This window comes from Durio zibethinus, chromosome 5 (genome assembly GCF_047325235.1).
Source record: "Durio zibethinus cultivar Kanyao isolate XHJ-2024 chromosome 5, ASM4732523v1, whole genome shotgun sequence".
In the NCBI taxonomy this organism is placed as follows: domain Eukaryota; kingdom Viridiplantae; phylum Streptophyta; class Magnoliopsida; order Malvales; family Malvaceae; genus Durio; species Durio zibethinus.
The window spans coordinates 33383353-33410208 of NC_143166.1; the positions used below are offsets into that span (position 1 = coordinate 33383353).

The 26856-nt window shown below is 31.5% G+C and overlaps 2 protein-coding genes and 1 pseudogene across 3 annotated transcripts; 2 read left to right on the plus strand and 1 right to left on the minus strand.

Annotated features, from left to right (window-relative positions):
• Positions 1-45: 45 nt before the first annotated feature.
• LOC111283112 (glycine-rich protein 2-like) lies at positions 46-1518 on the plus strand (annotated as a pseudogene).
• Positions 1519-5300: 3782 nt separating this feature from the next.
• LOC111282249 (auxin transporter-like protein 5) lies at positions 5301-8901 on the minus strand. Its single transcript, XM_022870257.2, has 8 exons — positions 8616-8901; positions 8324-8509; positions 8101-8213; positions 7771-7954; positions 7494-7591; positions 6649-6856; positions 6267-6524; positions 5301-5818 (listed from the first exon to the last, which is right to left on the minus strand). Exons 1-8 carry the CDS (start codon positions 8772-8774, stop codon positions 5543-5545), a joined length of 1482 nt encoding a protein of 493 aa, XP_022725992.2. The 5' UTR covers positions 8775-8901; the 3' UTR covers positions 5301-5542.
• A 7484-nt stretch (positions 8902-16385) lies between these two features.
• Positions 16386-18956, plus strand: LOC111283026 (thaumatin-like protein 1). Of its 2 annotated transcripts, XM_022871378.2 has the most exons (4): positions 16387-16574; positions 16679-17369; positions 18402-18505; positions 18617-18956. In XM_022871378.2, the coding sequence occupies exons 1-4, from the start codon at positions 16514-16516 to the stop codon at positions 18625-18627; spliced, it is 867 nt and encodes a 288-aa protein (XP_022727113.1). In that variant the 5' UTR covers positions 16387-16513; the 3' UTR covers positions 18628-18956. The 2 variants fall into 2 exon arrangements, with proteins under 2 accessions (XP_022727112.1, XP_022727113.1); XM_022871377.2 differs by having other exon boundaries at positions 16386-16574; positions 18402-18821.
• The last annotated feature ends 7900 nt before the right edge of the window (positions 18957-26856 follow it).

A 26856-nucleotide genomic window follows, 5' to 3' on the forward strand; every position in this document is an offset into this window, starting at 1 on the left:
ACCATCTTAACTAATACTAATAGTATTATTAGAGAACATTAAAAAAAGAAATCATTAGTGAACATTTTTTAATAATTAAATACACCCATTAATTGCACCCACGTTAATGCTAGTAGAGAAATCTTAATTAGTGCTTAATTACATTGATTAAGATGATATTTCAATAAATAAATTTGCAATTAATGCATTATTTTTATTAAATTTGCAAAAAATAATGTGAATAAAAAAATTTATTAAAATGAGGTCATTTATTAATTCATCATATAATAGACGCTCCATATTCCACCTCATTCAAATTCCCAGCCGTCCGATCCCTACCTCTGAACCCCCGCCGTCCCTTTGATCCCTTAAATTAATTAACTTTTATTATTTTATTTTCCATGGCTGAAGTGGCTTTCAGACCATTTGCATTGCTCTCGTCTGCAGTACAAAGGGGCTTTGGCAAGGTTTTTTGATCTGGGTTTTGTGGGAAAGATGGGTGAGAGTAGGATGACTGGGAAGGTGAAGTGGTTTAGTGACCAAAAGGGGTTTGGGTTCATATTTACATAAGAAGGCGGCGAGGATTTGTTCGTTCACCAGTCTTCAATCCGTTCCGAGGATTTTCGTAGCCTTGCTGATGGTGAAGAGGTCGAGTTCGTCATCGAGTCTTCTGAAGGTTGCACCAAGGCGGTCGATGTTACTGGCCCCAATGGTAACCCCGTTCGTGGCACCTCGAGATTCGGACGCGGCGGCAGCGGTGGAGGAGGTTATGGTGGTGGGTGGTCTGGTGGTTATTGTGCAAGTGGGTACGGTGGTGGAGGTAGGAGAGGTGGCGACGGAGCTGGGGGCGGTGGTTATAGCGGCGGCGGCAATGGAGGATGTTTTAAATGTGGGGAGATGGGACATTTGGCGAGGGATTGCGAACAGGGTGGTGGTGGTGGTGGTGGCAGCTTGAGATATGGTTCAGGCGGTGGAAGTGGCTTGGCTTGTTACAACTGTGGAGTCTCTGGGCATTTCGCAAGGGAGTGTCCAAACAATGGTCGCTGAGGTGGAAAGGGTTAAATATGTCTTTGAAATATCCTCTGCTTCCTATTATCAGTATGGTTGGCTTTTTCCCTTTTTGTTTATGAAGAAGGATTGCTCCTAGTAAGTTTGTTGGTCTTTTCCCTTCTTATTTTAGGTTTTTGATGTTTAGTAATGGTTGTAATGGGCACATTTATAGGGTTACAGTGGAGTGGATTTAGAATTGTTATGAACAATGATGAAAAGAAAATGATGTTAAAACCCTCACTGTTATCAAGTGTTTATATACGTATAATATAAAAACAAGCTGGTGGTTTGGTTCAGTCTTTTTTGTGTTTTCTCTTTATAGTATCCTACGGTCTCCTTTAAACATTTGTTGGTTTGGTTTTCTTTCTGTATAATTTCGATGAGATGCTTGGTGATATGTTGATATATCTGTTCATGTATTATATTACTCTTTTGGAGTCAGTTGTTAGACGTGATTCTTTACTTTTATTCTGAGTGCATCTTTGGGATTTATTGGCTTGGAGGGAGAAGGAATTTGATGGAAGATGGGACTGGATTTGTGTTATATAGTTGATATACAAGTTCATGAAAGTGACATTTTCAGCGTGATGCTCTTTTTCTTGGGTTTCTTTTTATATGTAGGGACGGAAAGTGTAGATGGACAGCTCCTACCCTTTTTTTCTTTATGCTGTTTGAAAGGGGTTGGGAGTGATTGGTGAATAAAGCACATGAATAATGCAACAGAAAGCCACCCAATTATAGGGTTCTTCCATGCTTTTTTTAATAAGTAGTGGTCCATTCCTTCGACCCTTATCTGTGTTTTTGAAGGTTCTATTAATGGTTGAATCTGGTTTTCTAATGTTTTATTTATTCGGTTTTAATAGAACAGTTTTGTTGAAACAGTCAGGTGGTGTTAATGCGTACTTGGACTGAAACAATGGACACAAGAGTAGTGGTTTAACTATGTTGGTTATTCATGTTTCCTCCTAAAGGCCCCGGCAAGAATTAGTAGTGATCATGTAATTTTGGTGGATTCCTTGTTCATTTTTTTTTTCCTTGTGATGTGGCGGATTTATTTTATTTTTCAGATAGAACTTTGTAGCAATAGCGAATAGGTAAATGGTTTATCATGTTAGAAATTAGTGTTGGGTTTTTTTTTTTAATGGCCAGACAAGAGTAATAGGTGTTGAAGTCGAAAGTTCATTGGGAACGACTTGCAATGCTCAATTGGAAGGACCCCATTCCCACCCTGTTAGTGCTGTTTTCGAACTGGGGGTAGCACCTGTCAAAGACGAAAGCACAAGTCAAGAACAAAGGCCGGACGATGTTCTGGCGTTTGTGCTGTGATGCTAAGACGGTGGGGTAGTGATCCGCTAAGTTAGTGGGTATTCAAGGTAAGAGAGCAAAACGAAGAGAAAAATGGATAGAAATGGATGTTATTCTTTGCCTGTGAAGGGGAGTATTTATACCTGGTCGTTGGGAATGATGAAAATGTTTGGGAGCAGCCTCGGGATGAATATTAATCTTTAGTGACATGAAAATTAAATCCTGAATGAAGTAGCTGATACTGATGTGAGACCGGAGTTGAAGGTAAGTTGCGTATTCAAATTTTGTTTGTTTTTGTTTGGAGGATTGGATTTGGGCTTTGGAGGATGGCAATTGATTTTTACAAAAATGGGGGCCTAACTAGCCCAACTTGTTGACTAATATTTATAACAAATCTTCCATACGGCTGATCGCAACTAGAACTTAGTTATTCATATCGAATAAAATATTATTTTTATATTATATTTTACATAAAAATCATATATTATAATTGATATCGATATAAAAATATAAAATATAATTTTTTATTTTTTTAAATTTTAAATAATATTATTTTCATATTTTTTTATTTATATTGTATTATCGAGTTGAATTTCATATCAATTTGCAACCATATTTTCATTTTCAATTGCAATTGTGGGTAAAACATCTGCGATGCCCTGTTTATTCATCTGTAGTGGTAATATGCCATTGCATTTCCTTTCCTTTCATTTGAGAGTGTCCCATTCGCTGTTGGCTCTCACCAATGGCCTTTGTATATAAGAGATTGAGAATGGTGCACATCACAAATCTACAATATGGACAAGAAATCACGCTTTTGGGTAATTTCCTACCATTTACCTGTTACAATGAAGTATGCACATGAATTCAAATATAGGAAAAAAATCCAAATTGGAAAAGAAACGAGTGTTGCACACAATGATCAAATATGGTGGGTAACTAAATAATAATAAAAATTGATTAATGTTTTTTAATGTTCAAACATGTAATTAAAACTTTACCTTCATATTATATTATCAATCACTCTATCACGACAAAGAAAAAAAATTATCAATCACCTAAAAAATTCAAGCTATTAGAAAATGACCAAATTCTTATATAAAACTTGTAATTGTTGAAGATTTTCATGGGTCGTCAAGAATTGAGGTTCACTGCCAGGTTGGGCTCAAATATTTTTTGTTTTTATTTTTTATTTTTATTTATTAAAAAATAGTTTTTATTTTTTGTATTTTAAAAAATGTATTTGATAAATGAAAATAAAAATTGTTTTTTAAATTGAAAAAATAATAAAATAAATAAAATATTCAATAATATTAATATTAATGTCATTTAATTATAAATATAATATATATTAAAAAGTGTTTAAAAATGATAACTTGCCAAACGAAAGGAAAAAAAATAATGTATATTCCTTGTTTTCATAATTGAAAACATATATTTTTTTTTGTTTTCATATTTCAACTCATTTTTATTTTTATTTTCTAAGAACTTGTTTTCATTTTCAATTATCAAACATATTTTCACTCATTTTTCATTTTCTTGGAAAATAAAAACAGAAAATAGCACTGTTTTTTTAAACCAAACACTACTTTAGATTAGTCTCATTTTTATTCAATATTTTCTCTTTTCATTTGTTTTTTTTTTTTGTCGTATCTATATTACATCTAATGCCATTGATTGAGTTTAGAATCACGAGTGATATCAATTCAATTACTGGACATAAAAATTAAAATATTAAAAAGTTATAAAAATTATATCAAATATTATCAAAATTATATCAATGAATACCAAAATTATAATAATCACCACTCTCGTCTTGTATAAATAAAAAAAATAGAATACTCAAATCAAATTTTATTTTCACAGTTGCAATTAGGGATGGATCATAAGCAATAAAATAGTTACCTATTCTTCATTTGAACTTAGAATCAATTAGCCATATTTCTGGCAATTTTTCAAAGTTTTCAAATATACCCTAAAGCCCAAAGCTTAATTGTTTTGAGAAATTTTCAAATTATAATATTAGAAATTTAGAATATGTTTGAATATTAGTTAAAAACTTTAAACATACTTACTCCTGAAATAAACTTTGAAGTTCAGTTGGGAGAGGATTCTCCAACTTGATGTCATTTGTCTTATTATCTAGCGAATAAAGAGAAGAACTTTAACTGAAAAGCCTTGAGCCTTTATTTGTTTATTTTTTTCTGGCATGCTCTTGCAAAAGGAATATGGTCTCCTGCAAAAGGAAGCTTTGACAACTTTGTGACTGCTGCAACACTTAGCTTTTTCATGGCTGCAAGATTATTAAGATTCCCACAAAACTAGTGCATTGGTGTAGCTATTATGTGACTGTCTTAGCAGCTTTATCGCCCAACATTCAAGCAACATCTTCAATCCCCTTACGTCATTTTTATCTTCTTCTTTAATCATTAATAGGGTATGTCTGGTAAAGCCTTTTGATAATTTATCATCATTTCATTTCTCATCATCATGGATAACATAGATGAAAAATAATAATAATGAAAGATGCTCCCCATGCTGCATGAAAGCTGCTTTGTTCTATGGTCTGCTACTAATCTCCTTTCGTAGCAGCTGCTTGAAGGTTGTTATTATACTGTTATCTGTCAATTGCACGACTGATTGACTAAACATTGTTGAGATGGTTCCCAGGTAGTATCCCTTTAAGCATTTGAATCAGAGTAATTCCAATATTATTCGAAAGGGAAGCATTTGCAATAGAGAACTGCAAAGAACCATTTTCTTTCTCTGTTCTGCAACTCGTTTTTGGCCATTTGTTACAGCTTCCTTTATAGAAATAGTAATCTTATACTTGCTTGACACAAGGAAAGGTTACTTCATAATAGTATATCCCAATTAAAAAGCTTTCAGTTTCATACTTCTATCATTCATTTCCTACTGAAAAATTATTAGGCTAAGCGTTTGAACACAGAAAAGTAAAGAGTGGAGAAAAAAAGAGATAATTGGATGGCATTGTGTGTATACAGAATTGATTTTACTAGCCAAAGATTAATGTGATTTGTGAATTTCCATTTAACTCCAACTTCTATCTTCTCCGTCTACTGCCTAAAGTAACAAAGATGACCAAAGTGTTCAAATGACACGATGACATGTTCGTGCATGGTGTCGATTTTAGTTAATCCATGAGGGGAACCCCCTGGAATTGAGCAAATCCAGGCAGTGAGACAAATTAAGGGCTGCGAGTGTGGTTGAAGGGGTGGTGTGGAGGAGCAGCTGCGGTGGCGTTGAGGCCATGGGGTCGGGGTGAAGCTGGCAGTGCTGGTGGTGGACATTGATAACACTTTGTGAAGAGCCCAAATGTGTCAATCTGGTGGATGAAATTGGTCAGGCTCGCCCACCCACCAAATCCAAACCCAACAACCAGGACCCACACCACAACGAAGACATTTATCGTATATGCCCCCACCCATCTTCCAAAATACTTCGATGGTTGCTCCACTGCATTCTGCATCACAGCCGTTCATCAAATATCACAGGTTAGTTGTTATACATAAATCAGTAGACAGTTGCAGCACAATCTAGTGCCTTCTGCAACAACATTTACTGCCTTTTTCATGAAACAAGGCAAAGACACATAATACTACTAACTCACAATTATCAAAATGTTGTCCAAAAATGTTCAGTGTTAAATCTAGAAGGTTATCAGTTTAGGAGAAAGAACCGGGACTGGTCTGCTTGACTGTGACCACAGGCTACCGACTTGGTTTTCTTATTCTTTATCAACAGCTAATGACATCAAGTTTCAATTCTCTCACTTCTTCAGTCAAATGCTTTGACTCTGACATAAAGTAAATATCTTGCATTGCCTTTTCTTACTCTGATTAGCTAATCTTTGAGTTTTGTTTTAGTTCCTGGGTGATCGTATTTTAGGATGATGGGGTGGAGTGTGATACCTCTCGGGCAGTGGCTGATCTGAAGGTGAATATGTGAGCCAGTGCAGGAATGATGTAGACAGTGAAGCTAACAAGGAGGGATCCGACGGTAGAGTTTATGGGTCCAAAGAATGGGAAAATAATGGCCAAAAACCAAATGGGAATGACCACAGGCAATCTTGCTGCTGCTCTCTTGCACAGGCTCTTGCACTCATGCATCCCAATTGCTTTCTCCCACACAAAATATAGAGGCGTGCATGCAAATCCAAATGTTATGAACTGCACAATACCCAACGAAAAAATCATCATAAAAATAAACTTTATTGGATATGGATGGATGTAATAAATTGAACATTTGTTATATATGTATGGATGGATCTAATAATGGAATCCATAGGCATGCCTGGTGGATGAGCATTAAAATGACAGCCATGTCTCTGAAGGCAGTTCTTGGGAGAAGAGAAAAGGCATTTGAGTGATTAAGAAGCATGTCTCCAAATGCCCAATAGACAGCTGCAGCCGAGGGAAGTGTCAGTGTCAGCACATACAGTGTGGCTATCAGGTATATAGCCTTGAACTTCTGAGGCTTCCACATTGCATGCATGATCTCCCTGCATGCCCCCACCACACACAAACTTAATTCTTCATTAATTAGCAATTAATTCGTGCTACTACTATCATATTTAGCTATTTATCAAGTACGTTCATCATTTCTCGGGTATCAGGGCCTGGAAGAGGTCTGCTCTAGGCTGAATTAATTTTGGGTTTAAGGCCTTAAGCCACCGCTTTCAGCTCCATTGACTTTACAGGCTTTTTCTGTCCGAGGTCTGTGTTGGATTCACTGAACAAAGCTGGACCCCCTCTTGGCCTCTTCTCATGATAAAAGCGAAAGTAAAGGAAAAAGAAAGATCATTGGCTTTCTACATTGAAAAGGAAAACTAGGGGCTTCGAAGAAGAAACCAACTTTTTGCCTTCCACGCTTACAAAGGGCAATTTAGGGAATGAAAAGCTAGAATTATAATTACCTTATACTAAAATTAATGATGATTTAAACTTTAAAGCATTAGAGAATCATATGCTTTTGAATATGGATTGGCCATTAGATCTCCACTGGTCAAATCATGTCTGAAGAAGTGAAGCTCTGGTCAATTTCAGAACTGTTTTTACATATTTATAATTCTGAACAGCTATTAAGATTTGTAGATAACGTAAAAGACAAGGATTCTAATGAATATGAATTTGTCTTACACAGTAACAGCATGTCCTCCAAAGGTGTAGAGAATGTTTGTGGCCCCGGTGAAATACAGCACCAGCTTGGTTGGACCAGAATGTCGAACTCCCTCAACCTACATTTACCAGTTAACAATTATACGTTTAATTTCATTGATTATACATTATACTAATATGCTTCAAGCCCAACAATCTTTGGCCAATTTGTTCAACATTTTAATAACTTGATTTTCAATTTGTTAGCTCCTCAAGTGGCTAAAATTTTCAGGTGTTAACTGGTAAGTGAGAGTTTTACCTGGCCATGGAGGAGGGAGGCAATGCTGAGATACCACGCAGTGTAGGTGGTCATTACAAGGCCAAGAAATGACCAGATTCTGTAATTGTGAAATGAAGGAATAAAGACTGTGGTTGCACAACAAGCCCCAAAGATGTAAGTCCAAGTCCTTTTGTCCAGATTATCATTTATATAATATATGTTGCTGCAACATCAAAACAAAAGATACCCAACAGCAAGAAATTGCTTGTCATTATTATTTATTTGGATCCAACAATTTAAAACATATATATACATATATATATATATATATATGAATACAGATAAAAAGCAAAGAGTCTGAGTATGTACCTTGCACAAGCTATGAGTTGAATAACAGATCCAAACAGAAGAAAAGTACAGTTAAATGCCAAACCCACGTTCCTCCAGTGTTTTCCAAGGAGCCCATCAAGAACCTCAAACCACTATATAAATAAAAAAAAAATAGAAAGTTAAAATTTTGAGATAAAAAATTGTTTTTCAGTATCATTTTATCATATATGAAGTTGTTTTCTAAAGACTATAGAGTTAAAACCTGAATGACATGGTTCCTGAAATCAACTTTTTCTCTTTCTTTCCTTGTTCTATATTCGATATAGAGTATGCTAATGAGATAAGCTGTCCAGCTACCCATCAAACCATAGAACAGCTGAAAGAGAATGCCAGAGAGCATCCCCAGCTGAGAAAATGAGTATGGCAATGTAAGCAGCACTTGAGCCACCTGAAAAATTAAAATCAAGAAACCGCAAATTTTAATCTCTATCATAAGTGTAAAACCACTTTTTACAGCTATATGCAGAGTGGAAAACCAAAGATATAACAAAAACCTGATTAGAAGCACAGCTAAACCAGGCATCATAAACAGAACCACCATGCCAAAAGAGTTTAGAAATCCTGCTTTTCATGCCCTCCTTAGGCTTCGCTTCAGTTTCCATCTCGACATAATTCCCAACAATTACAGTCTCCACCACCTTATCAGTTGCCATTTCTTCCCTCCCCTCTAACTTCCTCTCAGTCTTCAGCTCTGTTTTATTCACCAATTCCTCGCTGCTTTTCCTCTAATGAAAAACTGGGCAGTGTTGTTTCAATGCAAGAAGAGGATTGGTGGTTGACAGAAGTGGAGTATAGATATACAGGGTATATATATTGCAAGACATGAAGGGTGGGAAAAAGGCCGTGTTTGAAAGGTATTTTCGAAAGACTGAGAGAGGGATTTTGGGAAGCGAGTAAATCTACTTTTTAGAGCTTAAATTAAAGTTTTGTTTTTCTTTTTGTGGGTTTTTTGTAAATTAAAATTTTTGTCTTTTAGTTCGTTATTAAATTATTCTAATCTTACTTTATTAGCCAAAAAATATTATTAGAGCGTCGTTGGCTTGTTAACGTTAAGGGTATAAATGATATATTAATATTTGTAAGTTATTTGAATTCGATTTGAAAAAAATTTGAATTCAGTTTTATTATTATTAAATCAATCTCAAATTCGAATAGTTCGACTTATCAATCGAGTCGAATTCGAATATTTTTATATCCGATTCGAGTAGTTCGTGAGTCTAATCGAATTTTTATATTTAAATATATTTTTATTATTTTAATTAATAAAATATTTTGAATTTGAGTTCGAATTCAAGCATAAATAATCGAACTCTTGTCGAATATACGAATTGAGCTTATTTTTACATATTATTCGAGCTTAATCGAGCGAGTTCAAGTAGCTCGAATTCGATCACGAATCGAACTCGAACTTGAAAAATAAAACTCGATCGAGTTTGAATCGAGTATCGAGTCGTGAGTTGTGAGTCGAGCTCGAGCTCAAGCCTCTCACTGTATTAACTCGACTCGGTTCGATTACACCTTAATCCCCATGAACAGGTCTCCCTGCTTCCTTTTTTTGTTTTAAAAATATTTAACAATAAATAAATTATTCAATCATTCAAATTAAAATAAAATATATTATATCTAATAATTTAAAATAAATAATTACAAATCGTACATTCAAAATGATCATATTTCTCTTATCGTTACATTTATCTTTCTTCTTAATTTAATTTTAATTTTTTGTCATAATTTTTTATTTAGTAATAAAAAAATTTTGAAAATATTATATGAACGTGAGTTTTAATTTTGTCGTCGTTTTTCTTTTGTAATGATTTTAATTTTTATAAATAAATATATATATGTAAAAATTTTATTATTTTTAAATTAAATATTTTTTAAAAAATTATTTTATTAATAAAATAAAATTTCGAACTTAGGTTCAGCACAATCAGATCCACTTACCCGTGCGAAGATTTAATTATTATATTTTGGGGCCTCTATTTTGATGCTAGAAGCACACTAGACAATAGTAACTTTTTTATTATCAATAAATCTTTAGTACATGAGTTTCAATTCCATTTAATAGAACCAAATAGTACAATGTAGACTCATCTAATTTTATAATGTTATGTGATCTTGAATATGAATCACTTGTAAAAGGGTTATTATGATAAAAAAAAATTAAAATTTTTGAATAAAAATATAAATTTAAAAAATTTATCTTTTTTATAAAATTTAATTTAATTTTAAATTAATTAAAATTTAAAATTATTATCGAACATTAAAAAATTACCGCCTAAAACTTATGACCAAAAAAAAAAGTAATTAGAGGATTAAAATTGTAAAAGAACAAGGCACATTGGGGGAAGTCAAAATTAAAGAAAATAAAAAAATAATAATAAGCAAGGGAAGGAGTGAAGAAAAATTATAACGAAGGAGACCGCATGATTGCAGCCAAGCGGGCGTGGCCGCTTTACGAGAAGAACAAAGCTGATTTTATCACGTGGCCAATGGCTTTGTAGACTCGAGAATCCATCTTTTTGCTCTCTTACCCCAAGCCCAAACCCAAAACACTTCATCACATGGAGTTTATATACTAACATTTAGTATTGTAGATTTTTTTAGAGATATTATTATAAATATTTTTAATTATAAAAAAATATTTAATATGATATTTAAATTTTTACTTAAATTATAAATTTATTAATTAATATAATATTTATTTTTTAAAAAATAATCTTTTAAATATCATCAAATTGTACTTTTTTTTTTTTGGAAAAAGAGATTTAAATTATGCTTTATGAATAAAGGATCCTACACTAAACGTGAATAGAATGTTAGTACAATTAAAAATTAATAATTAATACACGTATTTTTTTATTTTTTTAGCAAAATCCATTTTTTTGAATAAAAACAAACTAACATATATTATTTAACTATTAATGTCATGTACGCTTCAATCATGTGATTTATTAATACAATTTTAAATTTTAACTTTTAATTATCAAAATTTAATTTTGAATAATCTCATATATAAAAAAATATCTACCACCGTGTTTTAAAGATATATAAGAAATTTTCATTGGAGACTTGCTAGATCATGATTCATGTGCCCTTGGAAATAGCATCATAATAATAATAATAATAATTATTATTATTATTAATATGATGTAACTCTCCTTGATACAATTGTAATTTTAATTATTTTTAATATAATGTGGATTTACCTTTTTATGCAATTTTACTCATCTTGATTGGTACGGTTAAAAACATACAAATTGATAATATTAACATAAATAAATTGTTGGGTTGCAAATAATAATACCCAAGTGTGCCAATTGCCAATATACCTACAAAAATATATCAAACTTCAAGGTGTAAGAAATAAGAACAAGAATATTGAATTTTTTTCTTGTGCAATCACACTTAAATATGACAGCCCTATCCGTTTCAAACTTAACCCAATCTCATAAAATTAATTTTTTAAAATCAGATTTTGGATCAAATTGGGTAATAATTAAAAAAAATTAAATTTCAGGTAAATCTGTCTCGCTTAACTTAACTTTATGTATATAATTTTATTTTTTAATTATTTATTAAATTTTATATTTATGTTAAAAAATAATATTTAATTAATCTCGAATCTAATCGATCACATATAATTTTATACAATATTGAATCAAGTCAAATTCATATATAAAATTAAAAAAAAAAAATTATTGAATCAATTATGCTTCAAATATTATAAGTTCAAAACGAGTAAAAACTCACTTCATCTTGATCTGACCCCTTATTATCTCTTATCACTCTTTATCTTAATCTTTTAACCTTTTTTTATTCACCGCTTTTCTTGTTTTTGAATTCAAACAACTAACCCAGAGAGATTATCGATTATCTCTCAAGCTATGATGCTAAAACATAATAAAAGCATGAAACCAATAAAACTTGTGTTGATATCATGAAATAAAAGCATGAGTACGTTTCCAGGCTAAGTCCCCGAAGAAAAAAAAAAAAAAAAAAAGCTTTTGTATTGGTGCAGTGCAACATATTAATGGGGCCTGTTGGGCAGCTCAGCCATTTCCTGAAGAATCGTGCTTTTCAGCCACTGGGACCAGAAACATTCCCTCTGGAACCCTGTCTCCTTGACCACTCATTTTGCGCTGCATATCACCAAATCTCTGCCTGCTTGTTCTTGTAACATAATCTTTGCTCTTCATCAAATTTGTATCAGGTGTTTTTTTTTTTAATATATTTATTGTAATAATTAGATAAACAATGACAGGTTTTCTTCATCTAGGGTTTCAGTGTGAAGTGACCTAGTTGTTGACGAACGGTTTTGATGAGTGGAATCCTGGATTTGCTGCTAGTATTTGGAACTAAATTTCAGTGGATGGTGACAGTCTCTCTGGTCTTTTAATTTATTTTTAAAAAAAAAATTGCCATGAATTTAAGGGTTTTCAGAACTAAAAATTTCGAATCAGTCGTAATCCACAGGAAAAAAAAATGATTGGTTCTGATAAGAAATTTGAATGGAGAAAGGGGTGAGTGCTTAACTCATTGAAATGGATGTGGCTAGATGGTAAATGAGATTTGGATTTCGTTGCATTATTAATATGATATAATTAATTTTCTCGTATCATTAATTAAATTTAAATATTAATTTTTATAAAATTTTAATTGTAATTATAATAATACTTATTATTATTTTCAATCTCATTAAAATCGATTTTCTTGTCTAACCAAATAAACTTTAAATTGTATTAAATTTTGTCTTTTATTTGTTTGGGTCATTAAATTTAAAATAATTCAATTTTCTTTTGTGCTAATTTTGACTAACAAAAAAGGAAGAGAGATCTTCTAAAAATATTTAATTTCATGTCATCCTAATCGTAGACATAAAGACCAAAAAAAAAAAAAAACATTAATAATGCTGCAACATTTGAAATTTAATTTCAGCACGCCAGGCAGCCAGTGCTACAGCAAAGGAGATTGAAATTGAATGCACAACTTTAATAAGATTGTCAAACTATGATGATCAATAATAATTCTCATCAAAATTATTGTTTTAGGATGTATTGTTTTCTTTTTACAGCAGAAGAAAAGAATAAAATTAAAGTTTCAATTATAACATTGTGCACATATATTTGCTCTTTCTAAATGATATGAAGCTAAATCAAGACAATGCACTTTTTTTTTTTTTGTTTGAGATCTCTCTGTATCTGATAGTCATTTTGAACTTCAATTAATTTGAAATCGAGTTGAGTCGAATCTTATAAAGAAGATAAACTTTTTCAAACCTGTTTTATTCATTCACATAAGTCAAAATCGAAACCTTATTTAAGAGAAACCAAATTTTTTATCATTCAGATCAATAGATATTGATAAGACAATGCATTTTGCTTTTAAACAACAGCACTTAATATGTTTAGACAAGACAATATTTTATGCCAAATTTAGTGAAAGATTGCTAAATTGCTAAAGGAAATGTTAAGTGTCTAATGATATTGATTAAAGTGATATTTAAATAAATAAAATTATAATTAAAGCATTATTTTTTATTGAATTTGATGAAAATAATTTATTAAATATAAAATATTTTTTAAAATGGCATATTAATTAATCTTAAATAATATTTATAAACCCCGTTAACCAAACTCAATTACTAATCAATAAGTGTTTCTTTTCTTTTTTTTTTATATATATAAAGGTGGTTTTTGTCACAGTCTAAAGATTAAAAAAAATTATAAATGTTGAAATTTAAATTCATTTTAAAAATAATTGTATAAATTAATAGGATTAAACTTGGATTCATTTTTAACTTTTTAAGTATGGTTTTTCTTTCCCAAATGAGTCAAACAATGGGCATTTTTTTTTATTTAATAGTTATATTGCAAAACTTAAGAGAAAATTGGGTCTGACCCTTTATTTTCAAAACGAAGTTATAATTGGTGAGAAGCCAAGCCACCCCATTTATCAACAAACAACATGATGTTGGCTTTTCCTTTTTGGCCTCCATTTTTGGAAGCAAATTCTAGGACTAAAAAGAATCCTATATTTGAAAGAAAATTTGTCATTTTGTTCTTGCGTTACAACACGACTAAAGCTGCATGTTTTGGCCCATCTCAAAGCACAAGAAATGCATTTCAATATATTATTTTTCGTGTTTTATAGGCATTTGAATTGACTCTATGTGCTTCATCAGTGGTCCAAGCTTTTCTTGTTGAATTTATGGAGGCCCAAATTTTATTGTGCAACAAGACCAGAAAGTTCAGAACAAAAGTCCAAAATTTCAACGGCTATGATCGGCCGATTAACACAACTGAATAGACCACAACGTCTGACGTGGCTACAAGTGATTGGGTTAGTAAGCTTGCTTGTTGTTTAGTTACTCACTCCGTGTCCTTGTCACTAAGCGGTCTGAACTTTGATCAAAGGTCCCGTCAAAAGAAACGAACCAGTGTTCTCTGCTTGTTTGCTGAGAAAATGTGCCAAGAAAACAAGAAAATATTATGCTTGAATTGCATCATCAACTTTTTATGTTTTGGGATTTCATATTATTGGACTTCTGATAGCCAACCGATATAAAGCTTTGTGCATGTTTGTTAGCAATTTGGATTGTTTGCTTCTGTTATCTAAGCCTGGTTTGATACATTAGATTTTATTGATTACTGAATTTCTCTTTGATTATGGGAAGTGGGAACACACAACTCTGATCAGTCTATCACAAGTTCTTATTTTTGAAGATTTTTCAATCTTTTAAGCAACTGCTGGATGATGGGAATATCTTGGAATTTAATTTAGATACTAGTTGTATATGAGCAATTAATCTGTGATTTCCTCACCGCATTGTTTTGTAGAAAGTATGATACTGATGAACCTCATAATTTTAGATGAGATCATCTAAGTTTTGGAGCCTTGGTGAAGATGACTTCATTTTCTACATCTAACATAGGATTTTTGGAACTCAGTTGTATTTATCAGTTCATTCTTCTTAACGCTTCTTCAAAGCAATGATAGTTAGGATTTCAATTGATGTCATATATTGTACATAAGTTCTGTTTGGTGATTACTGTGGAACCTCATCCTTCCATTGCCATCTTGTTTGTTAATGACTTGAAGAAGAAAATTTTCTTCTATGTTTCTCGTGTTTGGATAAAGAACTAGTTCAACCTTAGCAGGGCATTCTAACGCCTATGCCAAAACATTGAATCCAATGCAAGAAATGCATTCAAAGAACATAAGCTGAACCCAACTGTCAAATTGGTCTGAATCTGAAACAAGGAAACATCAAATGAGAGAAAGCTTTACCGTTGGTGATAATCACAAGTGTGGCAAATGATCTGTTGTTGATTCTAGTACTTCTTCATATTTTTTTTCAAACACTGGTTAAAGAAATCTTCATTCTCTTGATTAACCCCCTGTCAGAAAACAGAGTCCATGTCTGTCACACAGGGAGGAGTGCTAGATTATGGTTGAGCTTTTCATTCAGCAGCACAATTGTGGACGAACAGCCTTTTAAGAATGAAGTGATCAGGTCAGTTACACGAGATTTTATCAAGAAGTTTGTCAGCAGTCAAGTTGAAAGCTTTACAAAGTGATGCATTAAATGAGAGAACAATGTATCAGAAGTGCCTGGAGGAGTTACAGCACTTACCCTGTGAATTGTTGTTTTCTGAGTTCAGTGGGTGTAAAATAAAAAATCGTACCATTAAAAAATATGATTTCAAAATGTGCTGCAAATGCACTTTCTATGCATAAACACCTGTATTGTAATTCACAGGAGTGCAAATAAACCTGTTAGGCCATCTTTTTATTTCATAAGCTTCGTTAAGTGTAGAAATATAATGTACCCATTTGGCCTATATTCATGTCTTTATTTTTCATTCTCTTTCTAAATAAATAAATGGGCAAAAATAACAATGATTCAGATAAGATTCGATTTTTTTATTTTAATATTATATACTATTATAAAATTTTAAAATTTAATTTGAATTTGAATAAATTTTAAAATTTTATATTATTTTAATATATTTAAATAAATTTTAATATAAAATTATTTTTTTTATTTTATAAAAAATTAAAATATATACAAAAATTTAAAAATATTTTTTTTTCATTAAATTTTTTAATTTTATTTTTAATTTAAATTTAACTCAAAATTAATTAATATATATTTATAATATTCAAATTTGATTCAAATTAAATAAAACAAATTCTTGCTTAAATCAAATAAAAAACTATAAAATCAAATCGATTTTTCATTTTTCCAATATTTTTCCCCCCTATCAACGGGTAAAAAAGACCAAAGCTAAAACCGAAACAAAAGCCAACAGCCAAAGCCCCACAAACGCACACTCTTGAAGTCTCACTCCCGGTATTCAGAAAGTAGAGTTCTTTAATTTCTTCAATAATGGATCGTCTTCATCTCTCTTCCACCTTTCTTTCTCTCTTCTTTCTCTCTCTTTTCTCAGGTAAACAAAACCTTCAAAGACTCCATCTTTTCTTTGCCAAACCCTTGTTCTTTTTCCTTATTTGCAATCTCTGCCACTGACCCTTTCCTTGTTTTCAATCGCAGAAGTGAACCCAGCTTCTTTCAAGATCGTCAACAAGTGCCGCCACACGATCTGGCCTGGTTTTTTATCGGGTGCCAATACGGCTCAGCTTAACACCACCGGCTTCGTTCTTAAACCTGGCAACTCAAGAACCGTAACCATACCCAGGTCGTGGTCCGGTCGACTATGGGGTCGAACCCTTTGCGGCCTCGACTCCTCCGGTAAATTCTTTTGCCTAAGTGGCGACTGTGGCTCTGGCCAAATTGAATGTTCCGGAAGTGGCGCTAAGCCACCAGCTACTCTCGCGGAATTCACACTAAACGGTGCCGGGGGATTAGATTTTTATGACGTCAGCTTAGTCGACGGCTACAATTTGCCGATGTTGGTCGTCGCCAAGGGAGGTAAAGGCGGGAACTGTAGCGCCACGGGTTGCTTATTGGACCTCAATGGCGCTTGCCCTACGGAGTTGCGTGTGGCGCGTCAGGATGGTGGAGGCGTGGGGTGTAGGAGCGCGTGTGAAGCTTTCGGAGATCCCCAATACTGTTGCAGCGGGGCGTATGGAACGCCTGACGCGTGTCGGCCATCGGCTTACTCGTTGTTTTTCAAGCATGCTTGCCCACGAGCGTATAGCTATGCGTATGATGATGGTACGAGTACGTACACGTGTGCCGGCGCGGATTACGCCATCATATTTTGCCCGCCTCCTTACACCAGGTGAAGTTTACTAACAAACCCTCTCTCCCATCCCCGGAAACTTCCGGTCTTGGTTTAGTAATTGTTACGTTGAGGGTGGTTTTTGTCATTTCATTCGTTGCATAATAAGAGTAGCCAGCCACGCTGGCATGTTCCTGAAAATTCGGCGTATTTTGTGGCTAAAATGCAAGTGTATATCAAATTATGCAAGTTGACTTTGTGATGCTTCCTAATGCTCCCTTTGGCTTTTTGGAAAAGGAATATTGATACAGCTGGATCTTGAAACCATTCTAGTTGTAGTTCATGTGCTGTAAATCACCTAATTTTCTTATGTTTCACAGCCATTTTTGTCAGTGTCTTAGCGCACAAATTGGTTTCTTGATGGAAAAATTAGAGCTGTAATATTTCATCCAAAACTGGAAAACCATAATGATGGTGGCTTCAGTTCAAGAGGTCTGTAGTTCTGCTATTGTTAATTTTGATGGTCCTCATTGATCAATAGTTATTTTTGGGTACTTGAGGTTAGTGCTTCCTTACCTTGCAAAAGCTGCCAGTTTTGATAATCAATAACATCAACTGTTGTTTTTATTCAATGATTACAAATCTATTTGGATGACGGTAGTAATGTGTTCCTATTCTTGCATCACTTTTTCCTAATATCAAATTACGATCTGCTTTGAGTTATGAGAATGGATGTTTTAGAAATGCTTAAATAGAAATGAACACCATGTCACTGAGAACATTTGGTTTCTTTGTTTTTCATAAGTTGTGTGGCGCCCTATTTTGCCTTTCCTATATGCTTTATTTCTTACATACCCTTCACAACAAGCATCCATCAATTAATCTGTAGAACTCTGTCATTTTGAAAAACATTAAACTAGGATGTCATGTCTGCAAGTTCGAAAGACGAATATGTGAATGTATTATCGAATGTAGCTGCTATATACAAAGGCCAAATCATTGCGTCCTCAGAGTAGAAAGTCTGTAATTTTGAATTATTTAATACAGATATCTCATGAAACACTGTGCATATGTATTTTTTATGGATTGCAGCCAAAAAGTGCTTGGTGCACGTAAAGATGGTGCACTGCTACCACTTGTGAATAAGAGTATGATATACCTATCAAGCTTACATGCAAATGGAGCTTCATTATCAGGTGTGCTCCAAGTGCAATTTATTGCCCGTGCGGCCTCTTCTGCCATGGCTCTGTTCCTCTTTTGGCAACTTATTTTACCTTTGTGACTAACATTGGCCTGGACACTTCCAGGCAAGGATTAGCAAGATCTTGCTGAAGAGAGAACGTGCCATCCTGATCGCTGCTGTACCAGTTCTCTGCCTCACCCGATGTTTATTGCTGGACTAAAATGATTAGGCAACTTAAAAATTCAGATTGCCTACTGCTATTGAGATTTCACGTTTGCCAACAAAAAATATACATAGCTATCTCTCTATGCTTATCTTTTTTATCTATTGATACACGGGTTCTAAATTTTTACTGTCAATCCAATACATGTGAGTTATAGCAAGGTTGAAATTCTGAGTATCAGAAATCGTTTTATCACTTTAATGAAATTTGTTTCTTAGAACGGATGATTTTACATTTTTAACTTGGATGGCGGACGCAATTCAAATTCTTCTACGGAGAATGAAACAAAAGATTTGAGTGAAGAAATAGACCCCAGTAGTCGGTGGGCTTCCTGCCCATCTGGTCTGACCACACGTTTTATGACTTCCCTGCTCAAGAGCTATTGAATGCCCAACTGGGTGCCGGGTTGCAGTGGAATTTGACTGTTTGATAGTATATCCATGCATGTTAAATGGGATATGTAAAAGGAATGGTCGAGGGGAAAAAACTGGGATGGGGTGTGGGGGACTTGAGTTGTTGATCCTGAAGCTGAGCAAATGAATATCTGACACTAAACTGAGTTCGTATTCAATAATGGAAAGAGATCCTATCTCATCCTTAAAGTTTAAACTGACAAGTGAAAATGCCATTATCTCTATCTCAAGTACTGTTTGCTCCCTGTGACTCTGTCTGTGATGAGGAACCTGGCCTCACCCCACATGGAGTTGGCTCCCCATGCAATTTGCTCACATGTGCTGTAAGCAAGCAGTGACAATAATGGAAATGGACCAGTGAACTGTTGGATCCTTACAACTCTCATCTTCAAGACTACCACAAGTATTCCAATGGGTCCAACGTTATCCTTGCTTCATTTAACACCAAATATGTCTGACATACAATTAACAAAACCACTACTCACTATTATATTATACGGGTTAGTTCCATTATGCTTAAATTAACATTTCTCAAGCCAAAGAAAGTGGAACTATAGGCATTTTGAATCCACCACACTGGAAAGACACAAAGGAAAAATAACGGACACTGTTAAAGGATTTTTGGATTCAAATGGTAAAATGATTTTTTTCTTGTTAGAGATTATCGGCAAACAACAAGTGGTATTATGTACAGTATTATATAAACTCGACTATCTCATCAACTTATTTAAAGTTTTTTTTTTAATACTTGATTTATCACTCCTTGAAAGGATCCAAGTTAGCTCGGTGTGCCAAGTAATCACTGATGATAATATTGACTACAACAATCTAAATTACTCAAAGCTTCTTACTTTTAATTATAAATACGATCATTCAAGTATTATTTAGATATTTCATATTCTTATACTTTCATTTTTTTTTATTTTTTTGGCCGATTTTTAATTTAATGTCGGAGTACAAACATCAAAAAAACTCTTAATCTCTACCTTTAACCATTCTATTTCTCCTTTTTTTTTTTTTTTTAATTTCAGAGTTTTACCCTTCAACTCAACACTCAGCACAAACAGACACCAATTTTATTATGTTTCCATGAGAATGCATCCGTTTGGATTGATTCACAAGTCTGCGATATAAATTATAAACATGGAATGGAAGGGATGCATAGAACTCGACAAACATAAACTAAAAAAGCAAAACTAGTGCAGCAAATGTTTTATTAATAGCATATTTTGAAACTCCTCTGCAGCCGTTTGTTTTAAACAAAGAAAGATATAGAGGAGAAAAAAAAAATCAAAAAGCGGCCTGCCTTAAAAGACATAAAGTGGAATCTTACCCACATTGATCACTTTTGACATCAGAAAATATAGTACCAGTCATTTTGGCCTTCAAACTTCTTGTTATTCCAGATGAGAATAACAATACTAACCATCGATCCATTTCCCTCTTTTCTCAGCTAATGAGGTTTATCTAATATAATTATACAAAGAAAGCAAATGCCATATTCTGAGGATAGATTTACTCACTTAAAAGAACATAACAAGGATCTGCCCACTATTTCTCTTTGATACGATCAAGCTCCAAATATTCTTTTTTTACATGAAAAAGAAGGTTAAAGTATTCAAGCTTTAGGTTTGATTCCTTTTTTTTTTTTTAATCAATAGTCACATGGGGCTAGGATTAATCGACCTCATCTGTCCAGAAGAAGGGTATAATTATAATATTAATATAATTTTACCTGGTTCATATGCTCTGAAAAGTTCTCTTTGTCGAAAGCAACTGAGGAAAATTTATTTTTTCAGAAGAGGAAAAGAAAAACACTGCTAATTTTCGTTTGGGGTTTTGGCCAATGTTTCAAAATCCAATTAGCTTTAGGGATTAACTGCTTCTCTGGTGGGTCAAATTGCCAATGTATCCCATGTTTGTGGACCTGACCATCCTCACTGTTGTTGATAGTTAAAATGAATACTCCTCCACAGTAAATAATATAACCATATCTACTAAGTATTAGTATGTTATCTAGTAAAAGAGAACATCTCTTGGCTCAATGTTGTGGGAAAGACACCCTGCACCCAGAAGATAAAGTTCCTTGTTTCCATGTCAATGCCGATAATTTATTTTTGACCGAGAAAAGTTTAGGAATAAGAAAAGTTATTCAATTTTTAAGGTAAGTAAGCCGTAAATTCATAACGAAATTTACAAATTTGTTTTAAAAAATTTTGAACTTATAAATCATCTATCAATAGAGGACTGTAAAAGTTTAAATATAAATATTTTTATATTCAAACCATAAATCTTAACCATTTACTCCAATTTTTATTGACATGTTAACGCTAATAATTATAGATAGATAAAGTGATTTTCATGGGATAGTAGTTTCTTCTTTTATTCATTTTAAACCCCCAAATCTTGTGCATTGTGATCGTAATATACCCTTCTTCTTTGAAATTGGAGGGAATCAAATTTAAGTGTATTCAGGTCTGTTTTGAAGCTGGAAATAGATGTTTCGTCCACTGTTCAACCAAATGGTTAAGGTTAGGGAGAACGACTCATACAAGTTAGAACTATAATGTACTACAAATGCATTTGTCGGTGGATTGAGCTGATAATGGATTTATCGGGAAAATTCGTCATCCTTGTGTTTATTTTTGGAGACAAAAATTAATTAATTAATTAATTAATTAATCGTTTAGGGTAAATTTAGCAATTCGTATTTTTTTATTATATTTTGTGTCATATTTGACATATATAATAATATAAATTATTAAAACACAAACACAATACGAATTATAAAATATGTTTAAATCATAAATATAAATATGATACGTTTATTATACTTATTACATGCGATACGATACGATTAATATATATATAATTAATTTATTTAAATACGATATGAATAACATAAATATACATGAATAGATACGACTAATATAAATATATAAAAATTGATACGACTATCATAAAAATATACAAAATGATTAAAATAATAAATAACTATAAATTATCTATTATTTATATTTTAATAAACTAGACATATTAATAATATAAAAAATACTTACATATTTAAAAAATAAAAAAAATCCATTTAATATATATTTAAAATTTAATATATATTACATAATTATGTTAATTTTTAAAATCAAATTCAAAATAATAAACTATTAAAGATTTAAAAATAAAATAATAATATATATGACTAATATTAATATTAATATTATATATATATTAATAATAAAAAAAAATTCTATAATAATTATTAAATGAGTATCATAATTAAATATTTAAAATAATTTTTATATGATATTAAATAGTTAATTAAATATCATAATTAAAAGATTAAAAATTAAAATAATCTTTATATGTTTAAATTAAATTAAAATAAATATAAAAATATGTTAAATATGTTAAGCATGTTAAACATATACTCTAATTATAAAATTAAATTAAATATATTATTCGTGTTGTATTATATATTTAAATATGTCAATATATATAAATATAAATTATGTCAAATCAAAATTTATATTAGTACGAATATATACTAAACATTTTTTTTAAAAAGATATATATAATTTTTTATATTATTTTTATTTTGTATTTAAAATTATCAGTTATAATTTTGGATTAGAATTTCCTTACTTTAATTAATTTTTTGAACCAATTTCAATATTTAAGTAAAAATCTTCTGCTTTTCAAGGAAGACTATGCTTTCTCATAAAATATATTTGATAAAGTATTTTTTATTTTATTTTTGGGTGTAAAAATCACTTAATATCAAATTTTTAATAAAAAATCGATGAATATACATAAATATAAAATTAAATAAATAATAAAATATATATTTATATATACTATAAAATAATTTGGGTATATTATCATAAACCTGTTTTTGAACATTCATCGATTTTTATAAATTTTTTTTGAATTAATTTGATATCAATTTTTTTTATAAAAATATATGTATAATTTCAAATTAATAAAAAATTATTTGATATTAATTATTTTATTATTTGTATCAATAAAAAATTTAAATAAGTAACATATTTTCAATATTAAATGAGTTTCACCTAAAAAATAAATCATTAAAAAATAATTAAAATTAAAAAAAAAATCTTGCTATAAGGTGATTTCTTAAAAAAAAAAATCATTTAAAAAAATTAAAAATGTTATAAAAAAATAAAGAAAAAAATATTACATGAGAAGTCAACCTTTCGTAAAAAGACCAAAATTTACGTTATAAAAAATACATGGCTGTAGGCATACATGAAGAGACGAGAGAGAGCATCCAATCCAATGCGTTTTCCACAATTGCACTTTTATGTCCAGCATGGCACCCTATCCAACGGTCAGCTTAAAGTGACATGGCGAAGAAAAAGCCAATAGCAAGGTGACACGCGACTCGAACTGCTTCCATCTCATATTATATTAAAATTTACAATACCATTTTCTTTAACAGCGTGGGTGATGCTTGAGAGGACCCGTAACTTGACAAGTTTCAAATCAAAGGAAAAAGGGTGAAGGGGTTTCACATTTTTTATCCTGTGGACACGTAAGCTGACAAGTTTCACATCATATCTTGCTTTGGACAGCATAAATTCCTCCATCTTTGGATAATAATTAAATAATTAATAAACAGTAATTAATTATATATATGATAATTTAAAATAAAATATGAAGATATAATATAAATAATATAATTTAAAATTTTAATAAAATTAAAAATTGTATTTTAATTTTTATATTAATATAAATTATAATATATAATTTTAATATAAAATATAATATAAATATAATATTTTATAGGATGTAATGATATGGATTTGAAAGTGTTTAATTTGAACACCTCCAAAAAGAACAAAACCATTGCAAACTCTTCCAAACTTTTATCGAGATCAATTCAAGTTACCCATGAGTTAAAAAAAAAAAGAAGGTAAAATAATACGTTCCAAATGAAATATTTGTTAGGAAGAAATATTCATATACTTAAGGCATGGGGGGTTTGGGTTAATCTTCCCTAATCACAAATAATATTTATTTATTTACCAAACAACAAAGAGTATTTATTTGGTTATTTTCCTTTAATAACAACAAAAAGAATTTCTTTAAAATTACAAAAGAAAATGTTTATTTTGACAAATATCAATAGGACTGTAAATAAATTGAACTTAAATAAATGAATATATATTCATGATTTGTTCATTTATTTTTAAAATTATTTAAGTTTGATTTGTGTTTGATAATAAATTTATTAATTGTGTTCGAACTCAATTCTTTTAAATAATAAGATATTCATATTTGTTTATGTTCAGTTCGTTTTTGTCAAAAAAATGCTTTTAATAATTCATATAAAAAAATTTTGAAATAATTATTAAAGGTATTTTGGTAAAAAAATACGGTGGTGTTGATATTTTATTTTATTTGGTAAGATTTAAAAAAGTATCAGAGGAAATGAATGAAAATATGGAAATGGAATAATTTTTTTTGGTAAGAGGGAAAAAGTGTAAAAATATACCTTTTTCGTTTTTTTTAATTGTCTCAAAATTATGTTTTATTTTTTTAATATTTAAAATTCTTATTTTTTATAATAAAAAATATTTTAATCATTTTTTAATTTTTATATTAAAAATTATAAAATTTTACTTTTATAAAAAATTTTAAAATTTAATATTAAGTGTATTAAAGTCCAAATTTTTTTCTTAAATTTTATGAAATTCAACACATAACAAATATTTTAGAACGGAAAAAGTAAATGAATTTGATTTTTTTTCCTTCAAAATTAATATTAAAATTTTTTTATTTGATAAGAGAAAAATTAGAAAATAAAAAAAATAAAATTTAGTTTTTTAACTTAAAATTGAATCTTTCTAAATTTGGGAGGAAAATAAAGATAAAATTATTAACAACTTCAAATAAAAAAAATTGATAACCAATTTTTCGTGCTAATAACATATCAACACTTGGTTTAGGAAAAATTATCTTCCTAGATCAAGAAGAGAGAATTTTATTTCTTTTTTGTATTAATTTAACAATAAGTTGGTTTAAAATAAATGTACTCAACTAGAAGGGAGAGATTAGGGTAATATGTCATGAAAATCTATATATATAAATATTATTTATAATAAAAATTATAAATAATATTTATTTAATGATAAATTGATGAATTTTTTGTTATGCCATTTGGATTGACCAATACTTTTGTCACATTTTGTACATTGATGAATCAGGTGTTTCATGACTATCTAGACAAATTTATAGTTATCTATTTAGATGACATAATGGTATATAACTCTACTCTGAAAGAATATCAAGAACACTTGCACCAGGTGCTTTATAAGACCACCAGTTGTATGTAAAAAAAGAGAAATGTACATTTGCTTAGATCCAAATCTATTTTCTTGATCACATTGTTGAACATGGCCACATTCGAATGGACATGAAAAAGTGTTAGGGCCATCAAGGAGTGGACGACACCGAAGAATGTTAGTGAACTTCGCTCATTTTTTGGACTAGCCAACTATTATAAAAAGTTTGTAGAAGGGTATTCTCGCAAGATCACGGCCCTCACGGAGCTATTAAAAAAGGAGCATAAATGGTGTTAGACAAGTGAGTGCTAAGAGGCTTTTAAGGGATTGAAGGATGCTATTATAAAAGATCTTATCTTAGCTCTTCCTGATATTGAAAAGCCTTTCGAAGTTCAGACGGATGCATCTGATTTTGTTATTGAGAGAGTGCTTTTACAACAACGTCACCCAATAGCATTTGAAAGTAGGAAGCTAAGCGAAGCTGAGAGAAAATATACGGCCCAGAAAAAAGAGCTCTTGGCAGTAGTTCACTACTTGAGGGCTTAGTGACATTATTTGTTGGGTTCACACTTTGTCGTGAAGATAAACAATGCGACCGTTAGCCATTTTCTCACCCAACCGAGGCTTACAACGAAACAAGCTAGATGACAAAAAATTTTAACGGAGTTCGACTTTTGTTTTGAGCACACCGCTAGAAAGATCAATCAAGTGGCTGATGCATTGAGCAGACGAACAGAGTTAATAACTCTTAAAAGAATTACCCCAATGACGACTAGCAGAGTCACAACAGACATTCGCAAGTTAAGTGAAGATCATTTAGGGAATGACCCGCAGGCCAGTGCCATCCTAAAGCTAATTGAAGAAGAAAAGTCCAAGTACTTCTGACAAGAAAATGGGGTCTTATGGACTAAGGGGCCCTGATTGTTTGTACCAAGAGCAGGAGGTTTGAGACAAATACTGATGAGGGAATATCATGACACACCATGGGTCGGACATCTGGGCTGGCAACGCACTCTGTTTATTGAAACATGGATACTATTGGCCTCACATGCGATAAGACGTGATGGACTATACAAAAACTTACTTCATTTACCAACAAGACAAAGTTGAAAAGAAGAAACCTGCAGGCATGCTCGAACCACAATCGGTGCTCGCTAGATCGTAGGAAAGCATTTCTTTCAATTTCATTTAGGGCCTTCCCAAGGTTAGTGATCTTGGAGCTATTTTGGTGGTAATTGACTGTTTTTCTAAGTACACCACATTCATCCCTACTCACAAATATTGTATTGCAGAAGACACAGCTCGATTACTATTTAAACATGTGGTCAAATACTAGGACCTCCCTCAAAACTTTGTAAGTGACAGAAATCCGAGATTCACGGGGTCCTTTTGGAGAAAACTTTTCAAGATATTGGGGTCTCAACTT

Bases quoted from the DNA above. Each gene is read 5' to 3' on its own strand.
- LOC111283026 (XM_022871377.2), top strand. From the start codon at position 16,514: ATGGATCGTCTTCATCTCTCTTCCACCTTTCTTTCTCTCTTCTTTCTC. The intron at 16,575-16,678 runs GTAAACAAAACC...TTTCAATCGCAG, and splicing joins CTTTCTCTCTCTTTTCTCAG to AAGTGAACCCAGCTTCTTTC. The intron at 17,370-18,401 runs GTGAAGTTTACT...TATGGATTGCAG, and splicing joins TGCCCGCCTCCTTACACCAG to CCAAAAAGTGCTTGGTGCAC.
- LOC111282249 (XM_022870257.2), bottom strand. From the start codon at position 8,774: ATGGCAACTGATAAGGTGGTGGAGACTGTAATTGTTGGGAATTATGTC. The intron at 7,592-7,770 runs GTAAAACTCTCA...TGGTAAATGTAG, and splicing joins CCTCCCTCCTCCATGGCCAG to GTTGAGGGAGTTCGACATTC. The intron at 6,525-6,648 runs GCATGCCTATGG...GGTATTGTGCAG, and splicing joins TTTTAATGCTCATCCACCAG to TTCATAACATTTGGATTTGC.